Genomic DNA, 13,431 nt, shown 5'->3' with positions numbered 1-13,431 from the left:
TTTTGGCGCAAGGCTCTCGAGCGCATCAGAGAGTTCACTGCCAAGCATGTCGTCATGTTTGGCGAGCATCCAGTCGATCTGGTGCGGAAAGGGCGGCCTATATACCTCTGGAGGATGGCAGGCGGCAGTTCTGAAGTCCTTGTTGCAAATGGTGTTCATCGGGTGTGCTCTCCGTACCAAGAAGTTCCAAAGCTAACATTGCTAGATGTCGTATCTGGAAGTGCTATACCACGTGGAAATTGTAAGTTCCTAGCGTGGAAATCTCAGATACCCCCCTACTATAGCTACCTGGTGAGCTGCAGCACAATGACATCGCGGCGGCGTATGGTGGTGAACAAGAAGCGCTCTCGCTTGCAGAGTGTTTGATTCTGAGGTTGATCATGGGGCTAGGTGTTTGTATATCCTCTTTCTATGTTTCCCACCTGCGTTCGAGCCTCCGTGCTCGCAACGACGGGCCGTCACATGCTATCCTTATCCTTAACTAAAAGACCTAGGTGTTTCTTTCCCCCGAGGCGTCTTTCTTTTCTTATTTGTATGTGTTTTCCATACAAATCTGAATGCTAGCAAGAAGTAGAATCATAAAAGTATACTTTTCATCCTTCAATTTTTGTCAAAGTCTAGATTTAGGGCGTGTTCGGTACTCCTCCGTGGCCGCAAAATCCTAAACTCCACCGCCAGCTTCTCATGTGAAATTCTGGAGCCAGCGATCTGTTCGGTGCACCAAAACCTGGAGCCAGCGTCCTGTTTGTTTGGGCTGGCCTCGTTTAGTGTACTTGGCCTGGGGATGGCCCATAGGCCCGGTCGGCTAGCGAATCAGTACGTGAGGAACTCACTTGGCGAGCGAACCGGTACGTTAGGAACTCACTTGACGGTGGCAGGGGCTGGTAATATCCATCAACTCCAGCTTCTCTTTTTTCTGGGAGCTCGGTTTGTCCAGCTCCACGAATCCTCGTTTTCTACCCTGCACTCACCGCCGGCTTCTCTTGCTAAACTCCAGGAGCTGGAGCGTTCGGTCAAACTCCAGAGTTGAAGCCGAAGGAGCCAGGAGTTGGAGGGCTCCCGAACACGCCCTTAGTTCCTTAACTATAAAACCGGACAACTTGCACCACAAATTTTTCATGCCGGACAAATTCCGTCCCTCGTATCAGCCCACCCGGTTTAACTGCTGACTTGGCGTGGTTTTTGACCGGTCCACGCCGGCAAAGGAGCTGGTAAATCGTTCTTTACTTGGGGGAAGAATTAGCTTGCACCGGTGACAACGCACGATGCGGGTGCTAGCGGGGAGAGGCTGCGAGATGCCTGGGAGCGAACTGAGGTGTCTGCGCGGCTGGGAAGGCAAGCACGGGCACGCGGAATGGCCGAATCTTCGCCAGCAACGACTTCTAATGGAGGTGACGGGCGGCGCTAAGCGGGGCAGCGAGCTAGATGGCACGGGGAGGCTTTGGGAGAGAGTAAATTGCTGAAAGCCACCACATTTGTGGCTGGGGTACTCCAAAACCACCGCTTCTGTCACAAATCACAAAAAACCACCAACTCTGTGGCAAGTAAATAACAAATCGCACTGATTCGAAACTAAGTGCGTCTAATAGCAAAAATGACGGGTGAGACCCGTCTGTCCGGGCTGACGTGGAGAAGACTAGTCCTAGTCAATGTTTGAGGTGGATGAGGGTCCCACCTGTCAGTCACACCTCCTCTCTTCTCTCCTTCCTCCCCACATATCTCTCTCCCTCACTTCCAACAGCGTCGCCCTCCCCGCCGCCTGGCACCGTCCCTCTCAACACGCCTCCCAGCTGTCGGGCGCCGGCCGAATCTAGTGCGCCGCAGTCATCTACGCCCGGCGCGCCCTCCCCGCAGCCCCCTCCCTGTCCGTCCCCGGGCTCGCGGCGGCGACCACACCGGCGTCGGGCGGAGGGGGGCTCAGATCGAGCTTGAGCTCGACTCTGGAAGACCCGCAGCAACGCCCATGGCCAGATCCGGCGACCCGGAGCCCCGCCTACCCTGTCGTTCGCGACCTCCTCCACGGACGCGTGGTGGCACCGCCGGTGCGGGAGCAGGGCGCTGGCGCTGCAGGCGCGGACTCGGGATGGCGGCGGGTGGGGGCGGCGACGCTGCAGGCGCTGCGGGGGGTGGCGACGCTGCAGGTGCGGGTGTGGGGCAGCGGCGCTGCAGGCGGACGCAGGATGGCGGCGGCGCTGCAGGCGCAGGGCGGCGGCGCTGTAGACGCGGACGCAGGGCAGAGGCGTTACAGGCGCGGGGCAATGGCGTTGCGGGATGGGGCGGAGCTTGCCGGCGGGTGCACCTCCTTGAGCTCGGCCTCCAGCCGCCGGCGGAGTTGATGAGAAGGGGAGGGAGAGAAATTTGAGGAGGAGGAAGAAGGTATTAGACAGACAAGTGGGACCCGTGTCCACCTCAACAGGTCAAACATTGACTAGGACTAGTCTTCGCCACATCAGCCCAGATATATGGGTCCCATCCATCAGTTTTGCTATTAGACACGCTTAGTTTTGAATCAATGCGATTTGTTATTCACTTGCCACAGAATTGATGGTTTTTTGTGATTTTTGACAAAAACAATGGTTTTGGAGTATCCTAGCCACAAATGTGGTGGTTTTCAGCAATTTACTATGTGGGAGAGGGGAGGCAGCGGGCGGTGGGGCACGGGTTCGCGGCGGGGTGGGCTTCTGGACGAGGGGCTGCTTGGGGAAGACGTGTGAGGCTTCGGTAGGACCATGAAGAGCTTAGAAAGCCGACAGGGAGAACCAAAGCTTGCCGGGGGAGGAGATCACGACCAGCGTCGCCGCGGTGGAGCCCCTCCAGCGCTGGTTCGTCCTCATCGGCGCCGGTGTCCTCGACTTCGCGGCGGCGAGCACGCGCACAACATGCACACACCGATGGCACATCCCCATCTTTCTCAGGCCATTCGCGTCGCTGCTTGCATACGGCGATGGCACACGATAATGGAGCTGAACACGAGGTCCTCCGCCATGGTGACAACGGCGGCCACTGTCAACAAGCCTTTGAGAACCCCATGAGAGCAGCATGTCGCGATGGTGCCGCGCAACACCGTGCCGGCACGCCGCCGGGATGCCTCTGCGTCCTACCATGCCACTGCAGCGTTTGTGCAGCCGGCGCACTCTATGTGCTTGATGAAATGCCCTTAGAGAGATGGTAGGAGGGACGAAGAGAGATGAGTAGGATAGAGAAATACTTCCACCTGGACTATGACCTGTCAAAAACATGCCAAGTTAGCTCACAAACCGCTACAGTTGTGTCAAGGGACAAAATTTGTCCGGTATGGAAAGTTCAAGGTGCAAGTTGTCTGGTTTTATAGTTGAGGGACCAAATCAGACTTCGCCAAAAGTTAAGGGATGAAAAGTATACTTTTTTCTAAAAACTATGTTACATACCTTTAAAGTTCAAATGAAATCTTAACTCTTACTGCGTAGTTAAAAGAGTCAATTACACCGATGGTGCTTGAACTTGGTGCAAACGGTCACTTTGGTGCTAGAACTTGTGGCATACATCGAACTGGTGTAACAAGTTGGCTCGGGCGTGCAAATACGGTACAAACCTTGGCTGTGTACGCCCGGGCCGCTGATTAGGCACGCCAACATGGCATGGGTCCCGCCGTCAGTGACCCGAAGGCAGAAAGGAGGGCGTGTGGCCAATTTGTTTGTGTAAACCCCCTTGAATTATTATTTTCCCACAAAAAGGCCCTGTCGACGTTGGAAGATGGCATTTCATTTTTTCGACTCTATAGCCAGTGGGCCCGTGTGTACACACTGAGAATTATTAACAAGAAAAAACGAAGGCCTCCACGTCTCGAACATGCGACCCTTGCCCATGTCACAGTCTGGCTGCTACACCATTCAGTCTTCACAACTTCAGATAAATTTTTGTATTCATCAATTTGAATATTAAATATAAGCAGCACATGTATATTTTTCTATTAAATAAACATTTTAAATGTCCATATTTAATAAACAATTTTATATAATAGATGTGTGTATGTTTAAATATTTTTATCTACTAATCATTGTTTGTATGTCTAACATTTACAAAAAATAAATATTTGAACATTATTTTAATTACTTACATTTCACAAATATTTCAAAAAGAATTAGCGCGTGCAAATGGGCTGCACTATCTGCAGCCAATTTAAACCCCACATGTATCTTCCTTATACTACATTAACAGTTGTTATCCTTGTTAGACATCCGAATGTAATTGATGCAGTGGCTATGAGCACGAGCGCCCTAACAGTGGGTCGTCGTGTTGAATTCTCAAAAAAAAAGGTCACGTGTTGGAGTGTAGGAGTCTATCATATTCCCTTTTAATTCCTGCCAAAAAAACATTTTCCCTTTTAATTTTCTCGTCGGGACTCACCTGTCATACAACAAACAAAATAAAATACCATCTACCACGTGGACAGGGTCTTTTTTGTGAGAAATAAAAAATGTCGAGGTTTTTCTGCAAAAAGAAAAAAACAGGCCACGCACTTCTAGTCTCTGACGAAGGGCCCCACGCCACGCTGGCGGCCAAGTCAGCGTTGATTTCGTATCCAAGTGCGGTTAGCACTGTATTTGCACACCTGAACCAAGTTGTTGCACCAGTTCAATGTATGCCACAAGTTCTAGCACCAAAGTGACCGTTTACGCCAAGTTCAAGCACCACCGATGTAATTGACTCTAGTTAAAACGGCATGCTCTACCATGCACATTGACAAATTTAACCACTCAAAAGAAGCAATGTGGAGTATGATGCTGATGTAGCCTGCCGCAGCTGCAAATTCTCTAGCTATGTCTGTCTTACATGAAAACGCAGGTGTGGTAAAGTGCGGCGACATGTCTGCAATCATTTCAGAACTCATACCGGCAAACTTCCTCCTCCAAGCATGACACCCGGCCTGTTACTAGCACAGTATTGTTTCTTTTTTTAACACAGTACAGACACAAGCGCTCATATACACGCGCATACACTCATACTATAAACGCACACACGCACACCCTATCCTATGAGTACCTTTGAAAGACTGAGCCGGCATATCATCTTAAAATTTACAAAGTCACCGTAGGCACCTCGTCGTCGACGGGAACATCTTCTTCCACTGAATGCGCATCGTCGAAAATTCTGAAATAAATCCAGAAATAAATGCGAGCACCAGGACTTGAACCCTGATAGGCTAAGGATACCACAGTCCCTCTAACCAACCAACCACAAGTTGGTTCGCCTAGCACAGTATTGTCCATCCGGTAAACCAAACAAGCAGCTCATCGGGAAGTACATTAAACCCCTTAGGAACATGCAAGATTACTGCACTGGACATGGATTGTATTCCGAAGTCTACTACTGCTATAATTCGTCCCCACTTGTGCACATGTGGTCTAGATTTTTTAAGAACGAGGACCTCGAAATCAATGTACCGCCGTTGAATCTTTTGCGATTACAGTAGCTATGGCTGTTGGCCTAGTGAATTTTCGACCGGACTGAAAGCTTCAGAGAGCTAGCGGTGTTGGCTTCCACGATTGACCCTACTTTGGGGTGCAAGGCGGGCACAAGAAAAATCCCGGAGCAGTGGGCACTAGGAATCGAACAGTCTAAGGCCATGTACAATGTAAGATGCTTAGGAAGGTGATTAGAGAAATAAATCAGGATTTTCTTAAGCCCCGGTGCTTATTTGTACTGGGTAGACGCTTAAATAGACGTCTCTTCTATAAAAATAGGCGCCGGTGCTTTAGAAAAAACCGGTTTATTTTGCTAAGCATCCCCTAGGCACTTAACATTGTACAAGGCCTAAATGCTCACAGCGTCATACAAAACAACCTATCGGGGTACGAAGTAGCCGTGAGTGCATGGCACCGGCGAGGAGGGTATGTGACCAGCGTAGGCACGGGTGGCGGGCGGAGCACAGGAACTCCAGTGTGCGGCCAGCTAGGCCAGAGCGACATCACCATACGCTGCTTCGATGACCATCGAGGCCAGGCAGAGACAACCACGCGAGGATTTTCCATGGAGCGAACCACGCATCCCTCCCCTCCCCTTTTTGGGCAGGCTCATATGGCTCCCGAGTTTCCAGACACATTGCACTTCCGCTCGGGTCGAGGCTGTCACTCGGCGCTCAGACGGATCAAAGAAGAGTGGGGAACTTCTCCCTGGTTTTTGGATGCTTCTCGCATGCCGCGTGACCCAGACCAATCACTATCTCAGCGCAAACCAGCCTGGAATTTCTATTTGCAGCCTTTTTTGCTGTTTCTTTTTTTTCGTTTTCTCCGTCTCGTTTTTTAATATAATTCCTTGTTTTCTGTTTTTCTAATTACGCTAGTAATTCTCCAGTTTCTTTTTTTCCTATTTCTTTTAAAGCCAACTATCTGAATATCTTTTGAACATAATAAAAAAAGTTTTTTTCCATATATAGACAAATATAGTTTTCCATATAGATGAGCTGATGAGCATTGCTTTGTTTCAATATATCATATCATAAAAAATGTATTTCTAAAATATATGAATACGTATCGGGCGTCCGGTTGGGTGACAATTTTCATCGAGACCTGGCGGCAGGCCGCCCAAGCGTTTGAGGCGTCCAGCAGCTTCAAATTAAACGCTGAGACAAGCCATGTACAGCCACTACGCACTCAGCACTCGGCGGCTTTAGATACTGAGCCCACACCCACAGGGACGAGGCCTAAGGCAAGGTGAGCACCCGGTGACCACTGGCCGTTCGCTAGCCCTGTCCGGATTCAATCCTTCCAAGCACCTTTTCTCCGATCTCCGAGTGCATCGATACCCTAAACATGGACATGGTGCAAGGATCTAGACTAGCTCGGTGACCTTGACAGGATGATGAGTGAAGCAAGACGGATCATTGCTTTGTGTGATATCATTTCGAATAAAGAAAAGCTAGAAGAAGCAAGAAGGCATAATACGATCTGATCTTTAACCAAACGCAAAGCTAGCCTACAAAACTAGCTAGAGGCCTAGTCCCGACGATCAACTCCGGTATACAAAATCGAGTAACACACTGAAAGAAAAACCACATTATTTGTTCCGATTAACCGTGACACAATAATCCAACGTCGGGCAAAATTTAAAGGCAAACACCAGTCAAGACAACGAGGATGGCGCTCGGGACAGCACAGCACACAACCTTCACTTCCCGCCCAGGGTCGGGAACTGTGACTGATCTTCGATGGATGGCGCGGCCGCCTGTCCGTGCTGGTATCCTCCTCCAAACCCGCCCCTGAAACCGCCGCGGTCTCCACGGCCCTCGCCGCGGCCCCTTCCACGACCACGGCCTCCGTAGTATCGTTCTCCCTCGGCAGGCTTGAGGAACTCGTTGATGCTAAGAGACTGGAGAAAAGGTTTACAACATTAGCACCTAGCATTTTCTTGTTAGAAGCAATAGCACAACATAGCCACCACAACCACAATGGACTTGTTACACAATTTGTTTTTTTTTTTGAGAATTTTTTTCATTCATATCACGAATCAGTACAAAGTAGTTGACCCTTACAAGCACACTGAAACGCAAACACAAAGGACTGTTACACAATTTGTTGGTTGTTTAAACTAAGGTTGCCCCTTGCTTTTACCCCAAACAAACTAGCAATTGCACGGTTGATTCAGAATTCCAGATTCCAGCCCTAGAAGACTGGTCCAAATTCACCTAATCTGCTACATAATTGGCTAACTAACACAAGGACAAAATAGTAAATTAAAAGGAACTTCCAAAAACATGCTGTACCCAACTGGGACCATGGAAGACACAGAAAGCTGAACAATAAAACAATACTGCAACCGCCAAATGTGTGAACTAGTTTGGTCACCCACCAAATTGCACTCAGGATTCAAAATGCTACTCCCTCCGTTCACTATTATAAAATGTTTTCGATCTATTATAAAATCTTTTGGATATTGCTGTATGGACTACAAACAGACTGAAATAAGAGAACAAACACACTAAAACATGTCTACATACATCCGATTTAGAAAAAAGTTAGACCATCTTATAATAGTGAACGGAAAGTGTACATCGTAAGACTACAAATATTACCTTCTTGGCACGTTCATCACGCTCAGTACTTTCCTTCTTCTTCTCCTTGTCAGAACCCTAAGGAGACACAGACATAATCATTCATATATTCAATAATTACCAAAGAATTAAAATAGCATATACTGCTAAACATACCAATTTAATGAAAACCTCATCATTGGCTTTCTTGGTAGACAGTGGCTGCAGAGACTGCAGGTCCTTGTCAACTTCAACCTTTCTTTCTTCAGTCTTCAATGCTAGTAGTGCTTTCCGCTGTTCCTCCCTTATTTTCTCAAACTCCTCTAGAGTCATCTCCTGAACAATTAAAATATTACTACACATACATTGCGTGATGGCAGCAGACATGCATAAAGGAACCAGATGTCATAACATAAAGAAGTAGGCAACCAAATTTGAGCCAAATAGGACTCACACCTGGGCAGGAGGTGTGCACTGACATCTCCAGCAGCATGAGAAGCTCAGTCCATGGCATTAGATAACAGTGCAATAGTAAATGAGAAGGTTCATCTACTATGATTTGATTCAAACGATCCACACATTTCTTGCACACAAATAGCAAGTCGGTGCTTTTGTGCAAACAAGCAGGCAAATGAAGTGAGAAGATACTCAAGGCCTGTTAGGAACAGGAAAATATAACAATAGTGTGGTGGGTGTAGGGGTGTGCTTGCCTAGATCCTATGGGAAAATGAAGTTTGAGGAATGATTATTTTCCTGCGAAATGCACTAAAAACAGTGTTCCTAGTGCAAGAATTAAAAACCACAACATATGAACCAAACAAGAGGGCAATACATATTTGAGAGAAACCCAAAATCTTATTGTCTTAACTGCGAATAATGAAAACCCTTTCCTGGGCAGACCCTTCATTGCACTAAGGGTGAATGAAGTACATCATCCCAACAGCATCAATGAGTGTGAGACAAGGGGCAACTAACAGCAGTAATATAAGCTAAGCTACCAACAGATATAAGACAATAATGGACAGATAAAGGGCCAGATCAAGCCTGCCTACTAGTAAACCACCCCCACTACAAAACATTTGACTTCTGCAAACCTAAATAAAAAGGCACATAAATTGCATTTGGGTGTAGCCTTTACCTTATCCTCTTCATTCTCTTCCTCCTCCTTTGCAGCACCATCCTTGTGGTCTTTCTTCTCCACTGTTGTTGGAGGAGCATCATCCTGCTCACCCTGCTTCTCAGCGATGGGAGCATTGTCCTCAATTTTAAGAGCTTCATCAGTTTCCCTGGTTATACAAAACAGATTCATCTCTTATAACTCCCTTCATCATTTCAGATAGTAATGAAAAACAACATTCGATGGAAATGCCCTTACTGTGCAAGACCTTCATCAGTGGAAGATCCCCAGTTTCCACGGCCTGCACCATCGCGTTTCATCCCTTGGCCACGACCAGTCCCGCTGTGGCGCTCATAGTTTCTCCGAGGTGGTCTCTCAGAGTCATCACCAAACTCACCGTTGCGGTAACCACCACGTCTACCACCGCCTCCACGGTATGGTCGAGGGCCTCTCTCCCCATCACCGCCTCCAGCTACAGCGCCATCTCCAGAACCTACCCCGCCATAACCTCCCTGGTAGCCATTCGTGTTCTCACTGCCAAAGTCACGGTTCTGGCCGTATCGGCCACCACCTCTGCCGCGGCCAGGTTCACCACGGCCAAATCCTCCACGTGATGGTGGGCCTCCGCTCCTCGCATCCCTCCCTGAAAGAAAATTGAATTAAAGTGCTGAAATAAAAAACTTCATGTTGTGAGAAAATAGAGCTAGAATATAATCAAAAATTCGAACGGTGTATTAGAAGTAAGGTATAGATTTTAATTTCAAGCGATGAAAAGCCCACGCCCCCGCAACAAACGGAATCAGATTTACAACCGACGTGGTAGACCAACCGAACCACATCAAAAATAATCAATACCACCTCAAAAATGAAATGCGTCAGTAAACATGCCCAGACTAATCACAGAAATAAGATAATTTTTGAATCAACCGAACCACATCAGATGCTGGAAAAGGCCGAGATGCTCCAAATCCAGATCTGGCGCTCTTGGCGCTGCAACTCACCAGCCTGTGCCGGGGGAGCGGATTTGGTCGGCAACTTGGCCGCCGCCGCAGTCTGGCCCGCCTTTCCAGCAGGCGCTGCCTCCGTCTTATTCGCCTGGGCCTTCTTTGCCGCGGCGGCCGCCGCCGCAGCAAGCAGCTGCGTGGGGTCGTCGTTGTCGACGTCTCCGAGGAGATCGAACTGGTTGAGGGTCGTCATGGCGGCGGCGGCGGAGGTGGGGGGCTGCGGTAGATCAACAAGCTATTCGGGAAGCGGATGGGAGACACGAGCTAGCAGCTTCGCCTGATGGGCCGTGATGCCATTAGAGGACGAGGTGGATGGGGGGAGGGGTTTTGGATGCGGCGGCGGCGAGGGGTTGGGGGAGAGGGGAGAGGAGAGGAGTGTTTGAGGAGAAACCCTAGCCGCACTCCTGCACGAGCTCATATCCTTTGTGTCGGACGTTTTTTTTTTTAGCATTTCTGCTCAGGGTCGGCAAATTACATTCGTAGCCTCCACCTGGAGAATATTTACGGCGCCCCAAGGGGGCCGAGCGGGGTGGGTAGTTTGGGGATTCTCCGGCACAGCAGTCTCCGGGAAGCTGAGGCACTAGCTTGTTGGGAATCCTGGAAGCTGTGGGCTGGCATTGGACGGCTGGGATTTACTTTTCTTTTTTATTTATTAAAACTAGGAGATTGCGGAAATACACTTTGGATCACGAGGTGGTCAAAATATAGACCATCCATTCTTTGGAGAGCAACGATGTATTTATACAACAAACAAAATATCACATTACATTTGGTAGCCTGAGCTCGCCGTATTTGGTTCATATTTACCTGGAATATTATTGCCTCCTATTTATGCGGAACATTAATGCGCATGGGGCTACATGCTTGACAAACCGAACCTAACTCGTTTAGTATGTGAATCATAACACACACCCACTAACCATTGGCCATATTATAGGAAGCTCACTCTTCGTAGTGGCCATCCCTTTTCATACATCCTCTTCGGTCTTTTTGCTCTGCATTGCACTATAGTCCATCTGCTCCTCCAACCCAACGCTATTCGACCATGATGACTTTCCTCTTACTCATTCAGTGTGTTGATATATAGAGTATTGCACAATATGTTCTTATTTTTACGAGAAAATACCCTACGATTTGATCGGATGAAGCGTAGACAAATACAATCAATTGATGGCTTGACCGCGCCACTACTTAACTGATTAGGCAAACCACGCTACTATTAACAACATACTATGATATTAATATGTCATTGTCGGTGTCCACGAAAGATAGTGTGTATGTGTACGTGCAACTTCATGAATTAATTAGTCTTTGCATGCTTCATCGGATCGATGGCTTAATTAGCTTGATGAGCATACATACATAGTCCAAAAACTAAATGACTATGCATGACAATCGTAACACAATTAATAGTTACATCTCAGTCAGTTAGCTAACTGAACTATAACTAAGACACATCACGTGGCAATAAAAATCCATAAAATGATTGAGCACATTAATTCATTTATCCATGTTCCACTATATTTTGTTGGCTCCAACACTCATCCATTCTGACAAGATACCCCCCCCCCCACCCCACCCCCGCCCGCGTGCGCGCTCATCCGATGACCTAAATGCAACGGGCGCATGGTTCTTTTCCAGCACATTTGGACAAACTGGATGCCATGGTCACATTTGTAAACATTCTTCATTGTGGAGGAGCTTGAAGAACGGATACAGTGAACACTCCAGGGAGAGGATGGACATGACATCCTTATATGCTAGACTACTAGCTGGTGTGACATATGCGCAAGTAATCCCGGAACTAATTCATGGAGCATATGGGGCAGCGGGCGTATACTTCATGAATGATGATAATTGGCCCACGCAATTTTCGGATTTGTGTCATGTATTCGCTTAGTTATGATCTTGTATCTTATATGTATTGGTTAAATGACCATGTTAGCAACAAATCTTGAAGGACCGATGGAGGGGTAACATTTCTTGATCTCATGGAACCATGTCCCAATAAACCTTCGTCCTGGGAAAATGCTCATGTGTTACAACTAGACCACATTGCTAAAACATTATAAGGCATCGAAAATAAGTTCTTGCAGAAGAAAAATGTTGCCATAACAGCGAAACTGTATTACCGTTGAAGAAAACATTGCCATGGCAGCGAAAACGGAATGTTGGAGTAGAGAACCATTAGTTGTGGGACATGTTGAGTTGATTCCATGTATTGATCTTCAACAATAATGCAAATAAGAGCACATGGCATTAATGTAGCATGAGAGTAGACCAAATTTGAAGGAGTTATAGCACAACCATTATGCCCCATTGTTGGCATCTGCCATCAATGGTGAAGGGTGGCTTGATGTGTAATGCCTTGTCTGGAGGCAGCGATGTTGGGTGCTACTTGTGAGCTGTGTTGGGATTTTCCCCTAAGAGGAAGGGTGAAGCAATATAGTAGCGGATAAGTATTTTTCCTTACTGAGAACCAAGGTTATCGAACCAATAGGAGAACCACGCAAATTCCCTTCTTCAGCACCTACACACACAAAAGCAAACACTTGCACCCAACATGGGCAAGAGGGTTGTCAATCCCCTCGAACTCGTTACTTCCAAGGATTAATTCTGATAGTGATAGATAGATAAAAAGAAAATTAAAAAGAAAGTAAATAAATTGCAACAATGTATTTTTGGTTTATACCAATGTGATTAAGTAGACCCGGGGGCCATAGTTTTCACTAGAGGCTTCTCTCTCGAACACATAGCATACGATGGATAAAAATTTACTGTTGGGCAATTGATAGAAAAGCGCATAGTTATGATGTTATTCATGGCAATGATCATGTATATAGGCATTGTTGGGGAGCGTTGCATGAAAAGAAAAAAAATCCTATGCTCACGCAAGATCTATCAAGGAGATGCATAGCAACGAGAGGGGAGAGTGTGTCTACGTACCCTCGTAGACCATAAGCGGAAGCGTTTCACAACGCGGTTGATGTAGTCGAACTTTCTTCGCGATCCAACCGATCGAGTACCGAACGTACGGCACCTCCGCGTTCAGCACACGTTCAGCTCAGCGACGTCCGCGCCTTCTTGATCCAGCAAGACGGCGAGGTAGTGGATGAGTTCCGACAGCATGACGGCATGGTGACGGTGATGGTGAAGTGATCTCCGCAGGGCTTCGCCTAGGCACTACGAAAATATGACCGGGGGTGTAAACGGTGGAGGGGGGCGCCGCACACGGCTAGGCAATTGTCTGTTGTGTGCTAGGCGCCCCCCTCCCACATATATATAGGTGGGAGGGAGGGAGG

At 47.7% G+C, this 13,431-nt stretch overlaps 1 protein-coding gene across 1 annotated transcript; it reads right to left on the bottom strand.

Annotated features, from left to right (window-relative positions):
* Window positions 1-6,841: 6,841 nt before the first annotated feature.
* On the bottom strand, window positions 6,842-10,516 carry LOC123079147 (RGG repeats nuclear RNA binding protein A). The gene is made up of 6 exons (XM_044501830.1): window positions 10,127-10,516; window positions 9,384-9,768; window positions 9,147-9,294; window positions 8,186-8,344; window positions 8,051-8,107; window positions 6,842-7,347 (listed from the first exon to the last, which is right to left on the bottom strand). Exons 1-6 carry the CDS (start codon window positions 10,320-10,322, stop codon window positions 7,147-7,149), a joined length of 1,146 nt encoding a protein of 381 aa, XP_044357765.1. The 5' UTR covers window positions 10,323-10,516; the 3' UTR covers window positions 6,842-7,146.
* Window positions 10,517-13,431: the final 2,915 nt, after the last annotated feature.

The sequence above is a fragment of the Triticum aestivum genome, chromosome 3D (genome assembly GCF_018294505.1).
Source record: "Triticum aestivum cultivar Chinese Spring chromosome 3D, IWGSC CS RefSeq v2.1, whole genome shotgun sequence".
Classification (NCBI taxonomy): Eukaryota; Viridiplantae; Streptophyta; class Magnoliopsida; order Poales; family Poaceae; genus Triticum; species Triticum aestivum.
This window is presented reverse-complemented; position numbering and strand designations above follow the sequence as displayed.

What these genes read in the sequence shown, in the direction of transcription:
- LOC123079147 (XM_044501830.1), bottom strand. Translation starts at nt 10,322, where the DNA reads ATGACGACCCTCAACCAGTTCGATCTCCTCGGAGACGTCGACAACGAC. An exon ending in AAGAGAATGAAGAGGATAAG is followed by an intron (nt 8,345 to 9,146) that starts GTAAAGGCTACA and finishes TTAATTGTTCAG; the next exon opens with GAGATGACTCTAGAGGAGTT. An exon ending in ATGAGGTTTTCATTAAATTG is followed by an intron (nt 8,108 to 8,185) that starts GTATGTTTAGCA and finishes GTGTCTCCTTAG; the next exon opens with GGTTCTGACAAGGAGAAGAA.